Source organism: Cardiocondyla obscurior, linkage group LG17 (assembly GCF_019399895.1).
Source record: "Cardiocondyla obscurior isolate alpha-2009 linkage group LG17, Cobs3.1, whole genome shotgun sequence".
In the NCBI taxonomy this organism is placed as follows: Eukaryota; Metazoa; Arthropoda; class Insecta; order Hymenoptera; family Formicidae; genus Cardiocondyla; species Cardiocondyla obscurior.
The window spans coordinates 1,148,334-1,171,546 of record NC_091880.1 but is presented as its reverse complement, the minus strand read 5'-3'; the positions used below and the strand labels follow the sequence as shown (position 1 = coordinate 1,171,546).

Sequence of the window (23,213 nt, the reverse complement as noted above, 5' to 3'; positions counted from 1 at the left end):
TAAAGGAAGCATGTGGTTAGGCCCGTAAATAAAATGTAATGTACGTATACGTATCACAATTAACGTAAGATTACCGCGAGAAGATTCCGCAAGTTTTCGCCGGAATAAAGAGCCGCGTATACGCGAAGTGTCTGAATAAAATTTATAGATATCTCGTAAGATTTCTGAAAGCTCTCATAATAATGATCTTTAATAAAGATAGACGCCGTCAGTTATTCCGCGTCGTAAAAGCCGTCTTCCCCCACCCCTCCCCTGTTTAATTCAAATTGAAATCTATATTTAATATCTATAAGCTTATCCAGCAAAACCATGAATTTCAAAATTATTCAATATCTCATTAATATAGGACAGAGTATTAAACATTTATTTTTACAGCGGTACAATGAATATCCAGATTATAAAGATATCACTGCGATATTTTATTTTCTGCATTATTATCGCGGTATTAAATACATATTAAATGTCAAATATAAAAAATATTCCTTTACGATAATGGATTAAAAGGTCACTGTGCAATATTAAATCATTTTATCGAATATTATTAATAATTTAAAACGTTAACCTTTAATCTCCAAAATTATTGCAGGGTGGGGGGAGAGGGAGGCGAACAAAAAGAAAAAAAAAAGGTTTTCGATAAACACGATACTATTAACTGATATACATATATAGCGCGGGGATGATCTATGACGAGCGCTTCTGTAGGCACGCCCTATTTATGAGTAACTTCCGGAATATTGTCTCGCGAGAACTCATCGTCGATCTGTAACAATCGCGCGCGAGCGACTTCGTTGAAAAAGCCAGGAGTTAGCGAATAACATCACATCGCGAAGATTCAAATGGAATATTACGGATAAGTCAACGGCGGATGTCGAAAACGGAGATAAAAGAGGCATTCTTCTCAAGCAGCTTTTGTTAATCTTTTCATTAATTTACGTATATTCGTAATTGTACGCGAGCGAGATATTGTCGTGTTTTTGAGATTTACAAAAGAGACTTGAAATTTTGTTTGTCAGAGATCGCGGTGAAATTAATTGAAAGCGGATTGATACAGAATTTATACGTCGATCTCTCTGCCCGCTGCTTTGCAGTATGCATATTTACGTATTCCGAAAAGTTATGTCCGATCGATATAAAGTCACGTGGAAACGCCGGATGCTGTACCTTTTTTTTTTCCCAGGGTGCCATCAGATTTATGCGTAACAGGTACCATAAACTGTGGAGAGCTTTCCCGAGTGTCAACAAAATAAAATATGAACATTCGTCTCCAAAAAGTCGTAAATTTCTCGACTAAACGAAACACCACAAATTCGAGTGCGGGTCCTGCCGAGGTTTTAGATCGAGACTTTTGCAATTTTAAATTTTTACGTCGATATTTTAGTGTCAATAGGCATTACGTACGTGCATAATCTTTAACTTCTTTTAAAACATTTTCACCTAATATTTCAACAAAGTCGATTGGCGGAATGCTTGCTCGAAGATTTTATTTAGTTCTCGTTATCGATTTGAACGCGTAACAATCGCTAATTACGTCGCCGACAACGTAGATACGGGTGGTTCCGGTCCCACGGATAAAACACACAATAGTTGGGGAAAAAAAAAAACGGGGGGGCGGAAGAAGGGTGAACCGTGCGCGCTCGTTTGTCGCGCGCCGATACGATAAAAACAGCATTGATATGCGCCGCGCAGGCTGCGTCGTTTTATTTGTACGGCGCATATTTTCGGGATGAGTCGCGGGGACCCGGAGGGATGGGAAAAAGCCGGGCGGGTTGACGGAGGTCGGGAGACAGCGAAAGGGCGCCGAATGGACGAAAAGGGGGAGAGGCGACGATAACTGAAAAAGGAGGAAACAAGAGTTTTCGATGATTGATAGATGCCAGCCGATTGAAAGCTGCGCCGCCGGTGTTCGCCTCTGCGCGAATGAATTTTACGTGCGGATTCGCGCGGCGGAAAGTCCGCGTCGTAGATCTCGCTGGTTGAGCGGTTTCGTCGTCACTTTCGAAGTGACGTCGCGTCGAAATCGATAACGTAAGATACTACGCTTGATATTGCGCCCTCGGCAGCCCTAACCGCCGATTTTTATCGCGCCTCGCGCACACGCGTCGAATCCCACAAACAAACCAGTTTCTGACGCGGAATTAAATCTGTCCGCGCTACCAAAATAGCACGGATGCGAATGATCGAAAATACAGTCGTCGGTAAATACAATTACTATGAAAAGCACGCGTATGTGCAACTGCGCGCGCAGATTAAAAAGCAAACGTCATACCCACCCAAAGCTCGCTCTGCAAATTTAAACGGATGACAAATAGTGTTTAAAAAAAAAAAAAAAAAGGGGGACGCAAACGCCATCGGCGGGAGCCGCGGTACTTATTGCGCGAACATTCGTTGCCGGTGTACTGAAATAACTATTTCGATGTCGGTATCATCTAACAAATAAACGGATTGTCCAGCAATTTTCTCTGGCAGTAACATCGACGCGCTTTTATTTGTGACGACATCGTTCCGGCCACGTTCATCGGCTGGCCTAAATGGGCAACCGATTATAGGAATCTGGCACGGCCGCGCAACCGTATACTGATCCGAATTGAAAACGTGTACGTTTTAACGGCGCGGACCAGCACCAAGAAGTGCTGCGCCCTACGCCGGCAATATTCGCGGAAAAAAGAAAAAAGGAAAAAAAAAAAAAGCATTTCCTCCGTTTGTTCGCCGGATGCACCGTCATCAAAGTGCCAATAACTGACCTCATTGTTCCCGCCCGTATACGGCAGTAAGCGTAACAAAGTATGCATTAATCTGTTCCGTCTTAATTCGCTGTACGCATCGTTTTTCACGATTATCGCAGCTGTATTATCCGTATCTGTCGTAAACGGGTGAGCCAACCTAACCGGAATCTCACGCACGGTGATTACCTCGGTATCTCGGCGCGTTCGTGTCTCGATTACAATGCCAGTGAAACGACGGTGAAACGAAAAAAATAAAAAAACATTGACAGGATGAAAAAAAGAAAAAAAAAAAGAGAGACTAGATAAATAATCGCCCTTGGTACAGTTCACGAGACGCGTAATTTTGATAGCTTCGACGACAACGGCCGTTTCGTATCAGTGGTCAGTCCGAGCTGATATCATTCCGCGCGCCCATCGAAATTTAGTATTGCCATAAAACGCGAAGGGCGAGAGGCTGCGTTCGCGTCGGTGCGCTAAAAGGGAAAGGGAAACGTTGACCGCGGGTGATGGCGCCCGAGGATGGCCGGTGTGAAGGCGACGGTGCAAAGAGAGAGGGATGAGACGCGCGCGTGTCACGACGGCAGGTCTATTTTCAGTTGATGCTCGAACGCCATCCCTAAAACAATATCCCAACCGTGTACGCGGAGCCCGAAGCGAGAGCGAAACCGCGCGGCGAATGGACCCGGGAACGGCTGAGAAAAGAGAAGGACGGCTGAAAGAGCGGCGGGGCGAAAGCTTTGGCGTCGCGGTCACTTTATTTTAACGTCGAGCGACGATAAAACACACTGCGTCGGCGGCGAGGGTTGAAAGTTTTTATAAAGCCTTATCCCGGAGCACCTTCGCCTCTCCGCGTTTCGATCTGAGCGCGCGATTATCAGTCGCTGATAATATTGCATTGCGCATTTTTTTTTTTTCCCCTCCCGTTCGCGTGGAGGGATACGCCCGGGAATATTTCTGCTCATTTGAAATCTGATACAACGAGGGTAAATGAAACGTTCGCGCATCTTGGATACTTTAACTTGGTTATCCCGCACGTTGTTGGAAACTTCGAGCTTACATTCCTGGATGAGAGAGGCGGAAGATGACAGCAAACTCGGTTTATTATTTCTTGAGAAAATACGAAAGACAACGGGTTAAAAAAAGAAAGATAAGAAAAAAAAAAGAGAGGAAAAAAAAATAGGTATAAAAATCGTCAAATAATTACGCGAAAAACAAGTGTCTTCGCAAGGAAGTACGGCGGTTCAGAAGTTTCAAAGTAAACACGTCGCCTTAAGAAGATACGAAAGAGATAAAATTGCTTCGATATGGCTAAAGAGCTTCATAACGTTGCGGAAGTTATTATAGAAAACACCATAGGGAGCGAAAGCAGCCACGAGGCATCTGTCGCGAATTAAGAACAAGCATCACCTCGTTTTAATGACGGGATTTTGATGACGGAAATTAATCGATTATAACGGCGTGTATTGAATTGGAGATAAGGGTGCGTAATGGCGGAAGTCGGAATCGCTAATTCGCTGATTTTACTTTCACGAGGTGTTAATCAGGCAACCAGAAAAAGGTGTTTCGTGGGCGCACGGGCGAGGGGGAGGGAAATTTGTTGCGGATTTGCATATTCATGGTGCGCACGTACTTACCCGTCGTGAAAACATTTACCTTGGGTAGTCTTTATTATTCCTGGCTGTTACGAAAGCTTCGAATTCAAGACTTCGTTGTTTCCATGCGAATAAGTTTGTCACGCCCACGGCTCTTATTATCGCTCAAATAGAGCCAAAGCTCTCGGAAAGCTATTTTTTTCTTTCTTTTTTTTTTTTTAATTTCTTGTTTTGTTTCCGTGGCGGGATAACCAACTACTTTTAATTTATTGTAAATTATGCTTTTCAATTTTTTAGAGATACACAAAGTAATATTTGTTTCCTCGGCAACGCTCGCGTCCTTATTCTTTTATTATTTTTTCGTATAATATTTAATTCAAGTGCGCATCAATTACGTTGTTCTTATAAGCCGGGAATGTAAGGTATAAAAACGTCAAAAACCATAATCTTAAAGTACGTTTTTGTAATGCACTGATGAATTGATGTTATTGATAAAAGTGGGTATTAAAAGTTTTCTTCGCTAATGAATGGCTCGAACTACCACGTTTCAAACCGATGATTTAAACTCGACGGGAAGCGGGCGAAGGATGCGAACCGGCGGTAACTTTATCGAATCTGCTCAATTGTATGAAAACTCCTTGAAGTACCGGAACACGGACTCCTCTCTTCGAAATTTTTACTTCAATTTGCTTGAAAAGATATTTTCGTTGTAATCCTGTTACCGCTATTATTATTATTAATTACTTTCTAATGATATTACCTTATTTCATTAATTAAATGACATAACTAATAAATAATGAAACAGCTATCGGAGGGAAAGAAATTATTTTTATGAATAAATATTTTGATTATTAATTTGCTACGGCTGAAAAAAGAAATAAATAACGCTCTTATGTAATTCACGTCAAAGTCTGATAAAAAAAGTATTCGCTACGTAATCGCAAACTTCTCGAAACGTTCTATAACTTCCGAAGCTATTTATAGTACTTGTCTTCGTGCCAACGAAACGCAAGTTCATGTGCTATAAGTGTGTAAGCAAAGTTTTGCGTCAGGTGCATAAACAAATAGAGCCCAGAATATTACACGCTGGCATTACTTAAGTAGATATATCAGAGTTGTTACTAAGTTCAGCTCAAGTGCCTCGATTTTTAATTTGCGGTTCTAGGGGAGAGGGAAGAATCAATTGGGTTCGCCGGTTCCATAGATCGATAGGGACACTCGAGAGTATTAGAGAAAAATATAAAAGGCGAAGGGAGAAGAGATTTAAAGAAAGGAACGGGCTCGAAAAAGGGAAAGAGAAATTAGATGGTCCGCGGGGCGCTTCCTCGGTTCGTTAGTGACTTTATAATAATGAGAGTTCAGGCGGTAGTCCAGAGGGCGAACTGGAAAAATGGAATCACCTCTAATCACTGGCCTCCGTTGCGGCGAACAAAGCCGCGAGGAGGAGCATCCACTCAACGGTCATCGAGGAAAAAAGTCTCTCGCTGCTCGGTCTAGAGAGAATCGAAATTGGAAAACGAAATTGGTGGCGTCGGAAAAACTTATCGTAACGGGGTTCCCCTTGATAGAATTTCGGTGTCGAAAGCATTTCCCCCGGTTCGGATGTCGCGACGAAAATATGTGGCGTTTTGTTAACTGCATATAATTTTATTCGTTTACCTGCGATATGAAAAGCCAAAGCGGGTGAACGGCGTAGGAGCGAATAATCGGCGTTTATTTCATGATGATTTTAAAACGGACCTTTATACACATTTGGGATAAATAGTTTTAATTAGCCAATATTCGGCCGGCCGGCGATGTTGCGCTCATGTAGCAACGTCAGTATGGAAATATTTGCCCATACGTGTCGATCCCTTTTTTAATTCTCTACGTTATTGTATACTCGAGCGTATTCATCGTGTAAATTGTTTGGTCGAACGCGGAGAAATAATAACGGTAATGACTGCGAAATTAAAGCCGCGTACGTCGAGATAAAAACGATTCGGCCACGTTTTCCATCCCGCCGTCGCGAGGGGGAGCGTTTTTTTCATTTTACACTGATGATCGCAATATACCCGCATTTTTTTTTTTTTTTTTTTTTTCCTCACTTTTTTTTTCGCAACGCGCGCCCGTTAACACTTTCGCGTCTACTATTGACGGCATCCGGTGCACTTTGACGGTCGTTAACGGGGGAGACACCGAACGCGATATTGAATCGTGCGATCGTGAACAATCGGCGACAATACCAGATGAATAGATTGGAAATGGGGCAAAATAACCTAGCTCGAGAAATAACGGCAGTACTAGAAAGTATAGTTAACATTGATCTTCTATTGTATATTCGGTTGCATCAATCGTGAATAAATGTCCCATTTTTCGAGTCATTTCTTGTCCGGTCAACGTAGAAAAAAAAAAATATAAAAAGGTTTACACACCCACGGTTGTGAGTTATGTGTAAAGACCCTCTCGACAGTTCCTTTGTTTTCAACGTAATATATTATCGTACTATTTTATTTTCAAATTAAGTGTATAATAGCGATTAATGTTGCGTGCACACACAGGTGTTACTTTTATTAAAGCTTGCATTTTTATATTACGATTGAGAGAAATTTTGTAATAGACCTGGTAACATCGCAATATGCATGAAACGTGTAACTGTCTAATATCACAAAACATTTGCCCCCGAAATATAATAATATTGCGTAGCAATGATTACGTTTGTCGGGCACGGAGTTTGCCGCGCATCCGCATTGTTCAACAATGCGTTTAGCCTATTTGCGAAATATCAACGTTCCCACGTGTACACGCATGTTGACCGTGCATACCGGCAAATCGGCGAGCGATTAATTCTCGTAACGTTGCGGGGAAACACGGAAAACATCTGGACCACAAAGCATTAAATCCTAACGCCGTTTGCGAGAGCGCGGAGACAGGGAGCAAGTAAATAAATAAAAAGGAAGAGATGAGCGGGCCCGGCGGTGCTTGACTAGATCGCCGAGGGAGCGAAACACGAGGAGTGGAGTACATATCGAGTGCGAGAAAACGAATCCCGCGATGCGACGGATTGGGAGAATGCGCGTAAAAATCCCGAGAATTCCCGAGAAAGCCACAATCTAACCGTAACTTCGCCGATGGACCCAAGCGCACTTTTCGAAGGGATGCAAGTGCAGCGAAGTAAAAGAAAGAGAGAAAGAGAGATGCAAATAAATAGGTACATGTAGACTAGGTACAGAGAGAAAAAGAGAGAGAGAGCGTACGTCGTCTTTGCGTACACATGTGCGTACGCGGGTGTGCGAATGCGAGCGAGAGTGAGTGAGATACATTTGGGAGACGAGATATACAGCCTACCGTCGCATCGGCGCGATGCATAAATAACGATATCGGTGTTTTCACAAGCACACACGCTACGAAGCGTGTACAAGGGAGGTTACTCTACCGTAGCACCGGCCCGCGGTATATAACTCACCCCGTCGAGAGTCGTGCACACTGAATAGAGTCAACGGGATCGATACCTATCGGCCTGTACGTAGACACACGCTCCGACGACACACGATCTTCCGTGCTTTCTCTTTCTCTGGGTTTTCCTCGCGCACGGAATTCGCACTCTTCTCAGTAGTCAACCGGTGATCTCTTTCCCCTCGATAAATGCGGCGATATAAAAATCTCGATATACTTATAAAGAAAAAAAAAAGTGACAAAAGAAAGGATGCATACGTTATTTAATTAAAAATTTTATCTTTTCGAAAATTGTTTTCAATTTGAAATATAGAGATTATTTTTGATAAATTTTATTCCGTAACGCAGCAAAGATGTAACATCGAAATGTAAAAAGTTATCGCTCAAAGTTTTTCAATATTTTATATTAAAGAAATATTAAATTGCACATTGCTGCAATTTTTCCGATATTTTATATGTGTAGACAACATTTATAAAGTACAAGTTGTCGTGAAATTATTAGATTCTATTGGTTCATTTGATTATCTACCTCGCCGCTTACGATAGGTTCAATAGCGAATTTTCAACTGCGCGAACAAAAGACAATTACCACGGATAAAAAAAAAAGAGATACGTGACCGAATAGGATAGAGAGCTAAAGACGAAGTACTAAATAACGTACCGATAAAAGAGCTATTAATAATGACGCGATCAAAGAGATTGAATGTATTGACGAGCCGGCGCAGCGCTGCGCAATTCGATTTAATCTTCTCTGTAATTAGACAAACGGCTGCTAATGCAAAAGATATTTCAATCGTTATCACAGCTTAAAGCGATTTTTAAGCGAATTAAAAATCGATACTGCCGTGTTATGGCTAAATGCTATTCCGCACTCTGCTCCATGATACTGCTGCGCTCTATACGCGCCTAGTTTCGGTCGGACGAGCTTTTCCGGGGCATTTAGGGGTTCGGGTGATATATCGAGGGATAAATACAGCGCGTTCCGTGGTACCGGGATACGCCCCGTGCGCTGCTTTACCCCCGAGATCACGCGACACCAAATAATGACCGACTCCGCAACCCCGGATTAGCAAATCCCGCGCGGAATTAGGTGCGCTCTACGGAAGGTTTCAACTCCGCGATCTTTGCGCGGCCTTTTAGCCCACGTGATAAATCGATTGTTCCGACCGCGTCATTTGATAACCGGCATTACCGTCGTGACAAATTTCTTGAATTTAATCATTACGAAGAGTTAAAACGTAAATTCACAGGCCGGCGGAACGTGTCTCCTGTAACTATCAAATTGATCGCTAATGGGAATTTGATTCACAAATTTTGACTAACGATTTTACGTCGTTATATTAATAAATTATATCTCTTGCTTGTTTTTTTTTCTAAAATCAAATAAACCGCGCGAGGTCTTGCGTTTGATATGCCGGACAAATTACCCGTATGTCGCGAGGATGACGCATGTTTTAATTATTTACGAGGACCCGACAGATGCGAGAGCGGCGTTTTCGCTCACGCGCGATTTGCTCCGCTCTGCGACGAATCGCTTGGTACCGATTCCAAGCCTTGACGCGCGTTCCCGCCAGAGCGAGGGAGAGACAGAATGGAGCCGATCTCATCAACGGTGCAGCAAGTTCATAAATAATGCAGACCCCACATAACGCTGACCCCCGCCAGCAAACGACTCCATCTGCGTCTTTCGAGAGGCGTCGGTCTCGATCTTTCGGCGTCCTATCGCGCGAAACCTTTAATCCGCGAATTAACCCTTTCACGCCCGGAGTTTTTCATTTGCCGATGCGGGCGTCTAAGTCATTGATCAATGAATCCCGATTAAAGGCCGTTAAAGCCACGGAAATCGATCTATATATCATCGCGATGAAAGCATCATGCGCAAATCGATCAATCACGGTTTATTATTCGTTCGTTTTTACCCGACGTCAATTTTAGAACGATTCGTAAATCCGATTTGTTTGAGAATAATTAATGGATGATAAATCAATCCTGGAAATAACCTAAATCCGCCAAGGTTTGCAGTTACCGCATCGAAAATTAATTTTGTTTCACTATCGCTATCCTGCGCACTGTAAACTCAACGCTTCTGCGAACTGCATTACGTACAGCGGAGATTCTGAGTGAATATATTGAATTTCTCAAACACCAGATGTTACTATTTCACCCGACACACGACATTAATCTTTTAACATACGAGAGAATGTATTCATACCATTCAACTGCAATATCGCGAGGAAACAAGTACAATAAGTATATTTTTATATATTATCCGCGAAAAAGAAATTTACGCTCTTTTTATTTATTACATTTTCCTTTTATTGAAACATAAAAATATCTGAATAGAGTCGTTCGCATCAATTTCTTTACTGCGCACGGAAACGCGCTAAAGCAAGAGAAGTGAAAATCGTTCAAAAGTCGCAAATATTGCTCGGTGCGTCTCGGAAAAGAATTCATGCGAGGAATCTAAAGAACGAGGCGCGCTTACTGAAGAACGCGATATTCCTGGGGGATATGTCATCGTTCGCGGGCTGCAAAAGAAGACGAGGTAACGACAAGATTATAGGGTGAAGGTTCCGGCCAGGGAGAAAATGTTAGACTAACTCACGGAAGCGACCAAGCTGCATATCGAATAGCGCGCCGGGCTTCTACTTATAACCTTCGCTATTATATTTCACATTTATCTCTTTCCGATTACGCGATAGCTTTGATTTATTTAATTATGCCTCGTCGATAAATCGCGCTAGTAAACTTTTTTTTTTTTTGACGCAAAAATTAACGCTAAGCGAGATCGGGTTAAACGCGCACGCTTTGTATCTCGTCAGCTTGCGCTCTTTTTTAATCCGATCTAAATAACGCCCTTTGCACGTCGCGAAAAATGTGAATGCGCCGTTCGGAGGGAAGTAATGACTATGAAGCGCGCAACACGAAGGAAAAGTGCTTGCACGCTCGCGAGATAGAGCGAACGGTGCATATACTGCGCGTTGGGTGCCGCGGCTCGGCGACGGTAACGGCACGGTGCAAGCACCTCGCGATGAAATATGAACGGCGGTGCTCTCGCGGCACAGATGGCTGAATTTGAGGTCGCTGCTTCCTGCAGCAATAATGCCGTCAGATCGATAGGCCGCGGCTATAGATACGAGCGGAATAGCGCGGATAACCCCTTTTCGAATTCATTTCTTCCGCAGCACGTCTCTTGCCGACCTGGACTCTCTCCCTCCTCCCCTCTATCTCTCTCTCTCTCTCTGTTTCTCTTTCTCTTCCTTTCGCGCAACTCGTCTCCCTCCGTCGTCGACCGCGTTTCCATTCCCCGCCGCGTCTCCGTCATCCCTCTCTCGATCTCACCCTCGACTCTCCGTCCCTCTTTCTTCTCCGCGCGCTCGAGGTAGAGCAGCCTTCGTTCGTACTCGTCTCCTTATCGATCCGCCTACCGTCTAGCTTACGGCGTGTGTGCTCCGGAGCGCACCTTGTACCGGAAGTGAAAAGGGGCGGGATCGTGGCACCGGTCGTGCTTGGCACGACGACGAGTCTGCTGTGCCCACCAACGTGCCCCTGTCGATCGTGATTGAAACCAACTCGAATTCAGTGTCGCAATATCTGGCATATCGATACCGATCGTATTCGCATTTTTTTCGGATTAAATGCCCTAGTCTTAAAAATACCCGGCGTTGCGAATCGCGGATAAGGAGGCGGGCGAATGAAAACGTGGGCGATTCGCTGTAACGCGCGTTTAGACGTCGGACGGGGACGGCGGCGTAAAGTACTGACGCGAGCCGCGATGAAAAGTTCCGGCTGCGCAGAAAGCAAAGTTAATGCTTCACGAGTTCGCGGATAAAGAACTTTCCCGCCTGCCTCGAAGTTAACTTCGTGACAATTCGATGAGGCGCGCTCGTATTTGCGGAGATGAGGAGATAACTCGATAATTTCCGCGCGGCGCATTTGCATCGTGTATCCGCGCGCTTTCTGCCTCTGCGGTCCCCACATTGTCGAGCTAAGACGTGTTAGCGAAATAACACTACACGCGACTAGAAACATACGCACGAGGGTGTTTTTCACAAAACCGTCATTTACTAATTTTAAATCAAACTTTTTGAATATAAAAATCTAATTAAATTGCTCGATATCTTTAAACTCAAGCTTCAATAATGCGATTTGCCAGATTTATGTGTATAATTTAATATTAAACGACACATACGTACCTATAACATGTACGTTATAGAACTTGATTATATTAAACGATGTAATAATAAATGATCTAAAAGATACGTTACGTTTCATAGCAAATATAAAAGTTCGCATTAATGGACTTTTATTCCCGAATAATTTTATAATCAATATGATAGTTTTATAAATAGTAATTTTTTTTCTGTTGTCTGTCATATTCTACTTGCAATATGTTCTCTTTCAAAATTTTTATTAAAATAATTACAACAAAATAACATTAAAAATGGAAACTGTCTGTTCAGAGTGGCGTTATTAAGATCAACGTACAACGCTTAAACGCATTCAACACATTGAATGTGTTTCGTATAAAGGCGGACTAAAAAGAGAGAAACAAAATCACATTTTTACGTATTTTAAAATAGTGTATTCCGGCGCCTATACAAATATTATCTAAAAAAGTGATGACCACGGGAGGGGAGACGGGGGAGGCTCGCCGTTGTTCTCCACTTAAATCGTTTTCTGCGTAATTTGGAATACCCCGCGTTCGAGAAGTCACGTTTGAAGCTCACATATCTCGTCTCGCGACAGGTGTTGCTATTCGCGCTTTTAACAAATTAAAGTGAACGGACAAAGAGAGACGTTTCTCCGGGACTAAAAGAGCCGTAGAGGCGAAAGGTAAAAGTACGCGCGGCGAGAAAGAGATGTACGGACGAAGAAGCGGAGAGGCGGATTGGCGCTAGGCGAAAAGAAGAGAGAGAGAGAGGCGACGCATAAAGAGAAGCGTCGGGACGTCAGGCGTTTCTCGCTTGCACGGCTTCGTAGAACCACCTTGCTATTATACTGATTACATTTTCAAATGCGCCTACTCGGGGGATGCTCGCCTGCTTCCTCCCCCCAGCTCTCTTTCTTCACCTCTCGTCTCTCTCGTCTTTCACTCCGGCAACATCTACGATCCCGACATGTTCTATCTATTTTTTTTTCTTTTCTTTTTTTTTTTTTGCGCCTCCGCGGATTTTATGACACTTTCGTTGCTCTTGCTCCCACGGCGCCATATTTCAAGAAACCCTCTCGCCAGCGCCTTTATCTTTCTCGAGACCGTAAGAGCGACTCCCGCGCGCGGAAACGCGGAATGGACAATTCGCCGAGACTCGGCGACGAAATTTCACCCGCGCTTCCCGCGTCTATTTTCATTCGGTGCTTTCCGTGCGTATCGGTACAGAGAGAGTATCTGAATTTCTAAAAAGGCACGGCCGTTTGCAGAGACTCGCTCTCACAATGTGCCGGTAAATCACCCCGGCGCAAGACAAAAGGCGGAATTCAACGGGAAAAAGTCGGTCACTGTACGATGTACTGCGGGACGCAAAGCCCTTGGACTCTCGCTCGATTGATCGATCGCGAATGAATATTTACGACGAATCCGTCCCACCGCCTCTTTTTGACGCGGCGATTAGCTCTAAGGAAGAGGTGCGAATAACAATAAGTTCGCGCCGCCGTGCGATAAACTCGCTCCATTTGCATGCGCGCGGGGACTTTGTCCTCCCGCACATACGGGTTTATGGAAATTATGGAAATTATTCGGCCGATAATATCACCGTGGTAAATGCCGGGCGACAGAGAAAGTAACGCGTAGTCTAATACAATAGAGAGTTCGCCTAGTTATCGTGCTACGCCTCGTTTCGAAAGATATTCGCGCGCATCCGGCCCGCGTGATAACGCGGCATCAATCACGGCGATAACGAACGCAGAAAGGAATTGGCCTGTCCACGAAATATCTCGGACGATGACTGAACAAAAAGAAAACCCACCGACTACCGCGGACAAAGAAGTGTAATATATCGACGCATGCGTCGATTATATTTGCATGGCAATGATATTGATAGCGTTAGGTCATCGACCTACGACAAGTATTTTTAATGGACGATCCAACCCGAAGAAGATCTGCTCTCGCATTCACTCAACCGTTCATCAAGCGTAATTGATTGCCGCTGTGCCGAGGAGTTAATCATAGCCGTTCGTTGTCAACTAAATAGAAAAATAAGTTTCAATCATATTAAGATCAAACCCGCTCGCTAACTTGCTCAATATTGCATATCGTGCAACTGTATTTTCGGAAAAGATTCGTGCAAAATTTATTCGATTCGGGACATTTGCGAAATACAATTATTCTCATCGAGTCTAAAAAAGAAAAAATCAGTTTTTAAATAACGTTTATGCGCGATCGAATCGTAGAAATATATTATGTGTGGTATCGGTTAATGATTAAATTGTACATATAAATTTTAATTAAAATTATCTAAAACTCTTTGAAAAAATAATTATTTTCAATGAGTTTTAGTACTTTAGAAGGGAAAGTGCCGTGCTAGATTATCAATGTTTTAGTTTGTCATTTAACTCGCTTAAGTTGCAAATCTGATCGCGGGGAGGAAGTGGGTGGGGGGAGGGATGAATGGTAATTTTCAACGCCACTTAATCCCTTACGTGCAGCCAAAGCCGGAAAATCCCGAAGCGTATAATATGTAACAAGTTATAGTATTTATGATCTCGATTTTCATATTGGATCGGCATAATTTTCTGGTCGCTTAACAAGTAATTTACCAATTATACATGATTATTATACAACGATCGATAATATAGAATCAGCAACGCGTGAACGTTGACAGTACTCGATACGGGATTAAAAGTGAAAATATGATGCGGATTAACGAGGATATTGTTATAAACGAGGAAATTGAATCAAATTATAATTAACGATGGTAATATTATTGCGGGCACAGTATCGAATGCGTGGGCACAATAAAGACGAATGAATATTTATTACGTGTCGAAATAATAGAGAAAAATCTACCATTCATACGGTAATGAATATTACCACATTTGTTTTCTAGGTGCATTTGTGTAGATACAACAATCCCATGGTAGCCCATTAAAATATTAATTAGTTAATTATTCATGCATGGCACTAAGATAAATTAGCATATCTGGCGTTGCGAAGCGACGGACGCAGCTCACATTTTTATTCCAATATAACGCGTGTGTCATACGTTGCAATGCAAGTACATCTTCGCATTTGAGAGGGAAATAATGTTGCAGCGACAGTATCGAGAGCTTTGATATTCGCGATAGAGCAACACGTGGCGATAAAAGGGGAAAGGGGGGTGCCGTCGTCGTCGTCGTCGTCGCCACCGCCACCGCCGCGGAAAAACGAGGTTATTCTAAACGAGACAGAACGAATGAAGATTAAAGGATCGCCATGTTGGAAGGGCAGCGTTTTGTCAGCGTTTTAACGAAAACAAATGCAACATGTATTATCTCGCCGGCACGTTCGAGTAGCAGCGCGTCGCACGTGCCGCTGGTAACTAGGAAGATAGTTGCGCGAAAATAATGACACATGTCTCGACGTGCGCGTTGCATAAAGCAGAAAGGCAAAGTCGCGTCGGCGTACGTTGATGGTGTAGGGTGTGTCGACCTCCGGGCACACCATTAGGGCTGGTGTCACGTAGGGCACTACAAGGGGATAAGAACGCGCAGGGAGGAATCGTCCATAAAGTCTCATTGTCCCTCGAAAGTCGTAATGGACAGCGCGCTGAGGAAATTGCGGATGGCGTTGCACAGTCACCGTGCGTTTAGAATTGCATCGCCGATTCAGCCGTTCCCCGCATCTCGTTAGAGAGATCCTTAGAAAAGCCCTACCGTGCGAAAACGACTCCCGGCGTACTTATTTTTATTAAATAGATATATTAAATAGATTTCCGGTTACTATTAATTTTTCTTAACAAAGGGCATATAGCCGGATAAGCATGCTCCCACCGAGCTTTCAATCGGCACTGTAAGAAATGAATTTGGTATCAAACAAAAATAATTTAATTCAAATTTCAATGCTAAATCTCTAACATTTTACAAGTACCTAATAATATAAAAATATATTTTTTAGTTTTTATTTTATTTTATTTATTTATTTATTTTTTTTTTATAGTAAAAATTAAAATAAATTTATGGTAATACTTACAAGTAAATACTTACGAGTAAAAGCCATAAAATAACGCTTTTGTCATGATCCCCAAATTAAAACCCGATTTTTAACCAAAAAAAAAAAATTAAAATTATTTTTTTAATGCGTGTGTGATAATATGCATCAAATTTTAACAGATGAGCCTCTCATGCACCTCTGTAATCAAGAACTGTTTTAATTTTTTTGATTTGGTGTAACATTAAGAAAGAATTTTAAAACTAATTTTTTAAAAATAATTTCATATTTTAACTACTTGGTGCAATATTTTATTAATTAAAAAAACCAAATGTACATTCAAATACAGAAAGTACAATTATAAAACATATTAGCAATTCATATTTCAAATACTTTAAATTAATCTTCATCACTCTCCTCATTAATCACTACACAGTGCCAAGAAATATTAAAAATTCGACTTTAAATATCTGCTGATCTAGCAATTTTTAATAAATATTTAGTATGTGACAAAAACAATTAAACCAACTGATACAGATAACTGAACCAAAGGTACAGTTGTACGCTTACCATTAGCGCAATCATAGCAGTATTGAAAAATTCGGCGCCATGCAGGCCAACAGTGGGAGTTTAGTCGGTAGTGGGCAGCCTCGCGGCATAAGACCCGAGCCCGACATAACGCTCTCCTTTCCCCAGGAGACAAGGTATGCGTAAAGGCATCCCTCATTATAAAAAAAAAAAAAAAAAAAAAGTATCGAGAAATTCGGTTCATTCTTCCATTATTGTTAGAATGATATTCAAGCTTCAATGAAGCAGCGAAATGTTTTCGCATTAATATGCCGAAATCTCACTTGCTTTTATTCCAAGTTGGTTGTCATACCTATCATACATGTCATATGTAGCAGGGATTATTATATTATTTGTCACAGCTAGATATTTATCAAAAATTGTAAGATTAGCAGAAATATTTATTCGCATTTTTAATAATATCGAGTCACTGTGTAGTGATCAATGAAAACAGCGATGAAGATAAATTTAAAATATTTTGCTAATACGTTTTATAACAAATATAGTATTTTCTGTATCTAAAAATTTATTTGTTTTTTTTTTATTAATAAAATATAGTACAAATAGTTGAAATATAGAAATAATTTTAAAAAATCAGTTTTTAATTTTTGTTATACATTTTTTTATGTTGCATGAAACAAAACAATTTTTTTTATTTCTAAGTACAAAAATGAATAATCATGATAAAAGTGTTTTTTTTATTGCTTTTAGTTGTAAATATTTGAAAAAAAAATTGCCATTAATTAATTTCAAATTTCACTATTAAAAAAAATAATGAAACAAAAGAAATAAATTTTTTTAAATTACCGGTAAAATAATTTTTGAGATTAAGACAGAAATGTTGATAAAATTATTTTTATTTGGTACTAAATTCATCTATGCAGTACCACCGATTAAAAACTCAGTAGGAAATTATGCCCTGGCTATGCCCTTTGTAAAGAAAAATTAATAGTAACCGGAAATCATCTATGCAGTACCACCGATTAAAACTAATTTTAAAACATTTGCAAAACTACTGTTAAAATATCAATAACATCAATAACAATCAAATTTCATACAGCGTCACGACATTTTGACACGTGACGGCGTTTTTTTATCGATTAACAATTGCTACCGGTTCCATCATTACATATGCAATTTATTGCAACGGTATCATATTATTCGGTGATAATATATACTGCCTCCGACAACTTATATAAATTATTACATGCTCCTAGTAAGCCATTTATTATGACGTGATGTCGTACAATAATTCGGGGAAAAATAATTAATCCAGTTTTTGCCCGCTCCTCGGATTAAAATGTCGAAAATATATATTAGTTATATTAGTGTGTTATATTAGTATCGCCACAGCATAAAAAAAAAAAATACATATACCTATTGCCACAAGGGGATCGATGTTTTCGAGGCACATCTGTTTCAATCTCGTGTAAAATATTATATTGTCAGTACTTTTTATCAACATAAATGTCAATGTATACATAAAATAATTCTTGCAGAACGGTTCGCTCCAGTTGTTTTGATTAATCAATGGTTAAAATTGTTAAAAACATATTTCGTCAGCGTGATATCAAAAGTCCGATTATTCGATAACGAAACGGCGTTATCTCGCGATTGGAGTTTTATGATCCTATGATCAAAAGTGAACGTTTTCTATTCTCGGGGTTTTTTTTATCAACCCACGGTTTCTTTTTATCAACCGACAACTTTAAAAATCAGAGAACAATCTGTGAAAAAACGTTTGCGTGAGGCTTTAATAATACGTGTACTAAACGTGCGTAAAAAGTACTTTCAACGAACATTCTGCTGAAAACCTATAAAAAAAAAAAAAAAAAAAAAAAAAAGAAAGAAAGAAAAACTACGCCTTCGCCATCTCTAGAAGACAATTAATCTTTAAATTTCCAAGTGAGGTTTCGTGCATTATCGCGTACATTAATCGCGTATGGAACTCACGCAAACGGAATAATCTCGAGCGAGCAGTTCGAAGGAATTTATCTGCTTGAAATTTACGAGCAAGCGAAGGCTTTTTCCGAAGCAAGTGGCCAACGAGCGTTCAAATTGACGACGTTGCGTAAAACCAACGTTTTCCCTTCCGTTTTTTTTTTTTTTCAGATATTTTTCAAACTATCGTTGTTACTTTCGCATTTTGAAATCTCAATCATTTCTCCGACGAAACAGAAATTCGAATATTTAATTTAGTGCACCTCTCAATTTTCACTATAAAATTAATATCAGTCTTTAGTTATTTACTTATCGCTGAAAAATACCTCACATTCTTTAGAGTGAACTTGAAAACTGGAAATTGCAATATATCACCGACACGATATCGGGACGCAATTTCAACATATCAATAACGACAGGGAATACGGTGCGCTCGATTCCCCCGTCCGTTACACGTTATTCCGTGCGAAAGCAGAAATAAAACGATGTTTTTTTTTATACTTTTTTATTTCTTTTTTTTTACGCGGCATAAATATACGCGTGATTGGCGCTCGTCGCGATTGCGAGACGAAATATCGTCTGAGCTTGAAACGCGCGGCGAACGGCTTAACGGGGACTAATTTCTCCTGCTTATCAAATCGAAGTACCGCCTGGACGAATTTATCTCCCTGCGCGAGCTTCGCATTCCGGCACGCAAGTTCATCGAGACTCGATTCCCACCTACGTGCCTATCTCCGATGATTGCATGACACAATGACGATGGCATGATATCCATTTCTCTAACAGCGAATTTCGTGCGAGCGACGCATAATTTCGATGCACCTTTTTTTTTTTTTACCGCTCGGTGCAGTGACTGTTCACAAATGCTGGGCGTGGTGGGGAGACATGCAGCGCGCCCCGAAGGGCACGCGACCGATCGCAGGGCCAGGTATAAGTACCTATATAGAATAAGAGGGCGAGGAAAGAATGGAACGAAATAGAGAGAACCCAGTAGCACGCGCAACTATCATTAGGAAGTTTTCCCTCATTCTCGAACACCCACCTGGTTGGTACATCTACGGTCCTCTATGCCTATCGGTCGTACGGTTGCCTCTACCATTGCACACGAGCACTGCACGACACTCTTAAATCACCATCATCTTCGCCACTGATCTCCCCGCTAGAAAGTAATCTCACTCCTCCCAAGCCAGTCAGCTCGATGGACCAATGAACGCGCGGCACGGTGGAGCGATCGGTCGGCTGGTCGGTTAGATGGTCACAAGGAAACACCGCAGTATCGGTACCGCATTCGCAGATCCAGGTAGAGAGAGAGAGGGCTCGCTCCGAGCCGCTGGACACTGCACTATTGTCCGTTTAGCACCGCTGCTGGTCCGCTTGTCGATGCCGGTCGCATTTCCTTCCAAAAGCTCTCGGGTGACGACGCGGAGACTCAGGGTGGAACGACCTAGCACGCGGCTTGAGCAGAGTTCGGGAAGTAGAGGTGGTAGAGTTTGTCGACCGAGTCCACCCGACTGCACCCACCTCGGGACGCGAGGGCGCAGAACGTACTGTACGGGCAAACTTACGATGACACTGGGACGCGCGAGTTGTCGACGTTCGCGGTTCCGGGGCTGGCAGTGCACTGACTCCGGCCTCCTCGTTCGACCCGACAATCCGCGGCTCCGACTCCCACGCGGCGCATGCGTAGGTCGGTATGGTTACGTTGCGCCGCCGTCACCGTCGCCGTCGCCGTCGCCGCCGTCGTCGTCGTCGTCGTCGCCGTCGCCGTCGTCGTTACCGTCGTCGTCTTTCTCGTGCTTGTCACCCTCCGGCTCGTTCCGTCTCTTCCTATTGTGATTCTCTTCGTGCGCGATCGTGCGTGCAGTGCTGCGTGCACGTATACATGGACACACGCGCCGTCGTGCTTCATCCCCCAAATCGGCACCCCCACGAGAGAGAAGCGGAGAGAAAGAGACAGAGAAAGAGAGATGGAAAAGGGTTTCTACTTCGGCGGCAGCACCCTCGTGCTATGAAAGGGCGAGACGGCGCGTCGTCGATTCTCGCGCTCTTTTCGCGTAAGAATAAGACCAGAAACGCGGCAGGTGGTTCGCGCGCCGAGCGATCGCCGGTATGCGCCCTTCTTTGATGTGTGCGATTATCGAGTGTCGAATGAGTTCACGTGATCGAGCATTTAGTCACGGATTGTTTCCCGCAGCGTACTAACGCATGACTTCTACGGGTAATAAATGGGATTAGGATTAACTGCGGCGATTGTGCAACGCATCGACGTAACTTTCTCCTCGGCACTGTTCTAAATATATAGTTTTGTACGAGCTAAACTAATAATTACAGTTACGGCGGTCTATATCACCGTTTTTATTAGTAAATTGTCGTTAATGAACAAAAGTATCGTAGAACTAAACTTGTTTCACAAAATTAATAAAATAAAAAAGAAAGGTCTATCCCACTGCTTTAAGCTCGTCCCGTAATATCAAAGTTGATAAATTCATACGCAATGTATAGGCACAAAGTCGACGTTATGTCACAGATACGCCTAAAAGTTTTCTCAAATGAACGCTTGACGCAATTGCAGTTTTGTAAAGTTCAACAGCTGGTTATATATTGACAATGGTATAAAAGACGATAGTGTTATAGATATTTATTAAGCGCGGTAGTTCCGCGATATTCTTAGAAGTATTTGCCCTACTAAAATGAACGTTTATAAATTGCGTCGAAGTGAATCTTATAGCTCGACCATGAACGGAGGTGTGTAATGCTGGCACTCCCGAATTAAGATTTTTTTAAAAATCAAGTTGCATTCGTTTGTCCACGTATGTCCAATAAAAAATTTTATTTGTCCATCTTTAGAAAAAAAATTATAAAAAAAAATTTTTTTTTGGTACCAGCACCCCCACGATACAATTTCTTTATTTTCTGAGTGCCATACGTTTGTCCACGTAAGTCCAACTAAAAATTTTATTTGTCTACTTTTATAAAAATAATTATTGTAAATAATTGTTTTTATAAAGGTGGACAAATAAAATTTTTTATTCGACATACGTGGACAAACGATGGACAAACAAATGCAACTTGATTAAAAAAAAAATCTTAATTTGAGGGTGCCAGCATCACACACCTTTCGAGGGGACGTGCGATCGTAGAAAAGTGGGTAATCTTTGTTCTCGTCGTCATCGCGCGAATGTTGTCACACGTACGTGGCAAAACGGAGAACACGCGGAGCTACGTAATAATATCCGTTTCGGGCAGGACCTTGCTAGGCCCGCACCTTTTTCATCGCGCTTCTTCTGATCCCAACAATCATCGTCTCTCACCGGGACATCATTCTCGGATGACCCCACCGGGCTTCCCTCGTGAATTCATGCACCCGACAACGAGGCCAATCGCGCTTCAACATCTCCTTCGCGTCTTCGCGCTTCTGCGATTACATTTTAGATAGGGAAATGCAGCGAATCTTTATATTAAAATTTTTTAATAATCTTATACCGCAGAAACGACAAAAAGAAAAATTACGAAGTAATAAAATAAACTGTCGACGATTAAGTTTTTAAGAGATTATGTAATTCGTAAAGTACATAAAAAATAATAAATGCCTGTCAATCGAATTATTTTGATATTATTTTGAAAATTAAAAATTGCCGTTCTATTCCGTCTACTTCTGTTACTTTCATCCATTTCTTCGTATCTCTACGTCATTGTTCCGTATCGGCTTTCTCCGTTTCTCCTGCCGTTTTCTTCCTCTCACTTGAGGCCGAACGACTGATTATGTCAGACGGAGTTAAGACCGCGTTTGTTTATCTGATTTAATGTTATAACGGCAGGCAACGAGACAGGCTACCGTGGAACGCCGTGGTGGTATTTCGTGTAACTAAGATTGAACAGAGGAGAAAGAGAAATGGAAACAGGCGGCACGAGGGGAGGGGGAGGTAAGGGGGAGACGCGAAAGGACACGGGACGAAAGAGCGGGGAACACAGGAGAGATATCCAAGACGCTCTGTCGCCGGAGGCGAAGACGGCCCTCCTTCGAAGAGCAGTTTAGTTACGATGAATGGACCGAATGAATCACGCGGACCAATTAAGGATTACAGTAGGCGACGTTCCACCATCACCGGGCTCGGCTTTGGGGTCGATACCGGAGGTGCGAGGAACCAAAGGTACCTCCAGAACGGAGGCAAACCGAGTTTCTTCACGCTTGCTTAGCCTTCGCTGGCTTGCACTTAATTGGAACTTAAGTATACTTTCCGGGCGGCACATTCCGTCGCTTTTCCCGGGTTATATCGAGCTGAGAATTTTCTCAGATTAGAGACGAGGACAATTTTAAGCAAAGTACCGGAACGTAAAATTTCTAAAACCCTCTTACTCCGATTAAGAGCACTGATCTCTTTTAGCGGCTAAGTAAATTTTTTTTTTTTTGTTTCTTGTGAAGAGAAAAATAAATTAACATAAGAGACGAGAGCTGTTTTAACGCGTCTTTTAATTATCTTCAATGTATCTAAGCCGTGATGGATATAGAAAGATTCAATGAAACTTTCAGGATAAATTTAAATTTACTTAGATTACTAAAATAAAAAAAAAAGAACCCACTGGTGGGGGTTTTAACTTTATAGAAATCGGGAAATCGGAGTTGCCTCAAACTCATCTTACCCCTACGTTGTTTCGTAGCTGGGACCGCTTTTTGTCGAAGCCTCGCCCGTTACACTCGAGGATTATGCGGCTGATTCTGTCTAATTATAAATCTGTATTGTTACGACCCTCTTCAAATTAAACCGACCTATTAATATTGTTGCGAGAGATTGCAGATCGGATTTAATGACTATTGCCTTTTTTTTTAAA

The 23,213-nt window shown here is 42.0% G+C and overlaps 1 protein-coding gene across 14 annotated transcripts in view; it reads right to left on the bottom strand.

Annotated features, from left to right (window-relative positions):
- Ten-m (teneurin transmembrane protein Ten-m) overlaps positions 1-23,213 on the bottom strand; it is a 481,599-nt gene that overhangs the window by 176,282 nt on the left and 282,104 nt on the right. For 2 of the 14 annotated variants that reach the window (XM_070668398.1, XM_070668396.1), the window contains exon 1: positions 19,426-20,922. The exons of 11 other annotated variants lie outside the window; for them this stretch is intronic. Coding sequence is in view for 2 of the 3 variants with exons in the window: in XM_070668396.1 (XP_070524497.1) it covers positions 19,426-19,438 (13 nt within the window). In the remaining variant the exon portion in view is untranslated. Of the gene's footprint in view, positions 1-19,425; positions 20,924-23,213 lie in introns of those variants that run through there. One more of the 14 variants, XM_070668401.1, reaches the window with a different exon arrangement.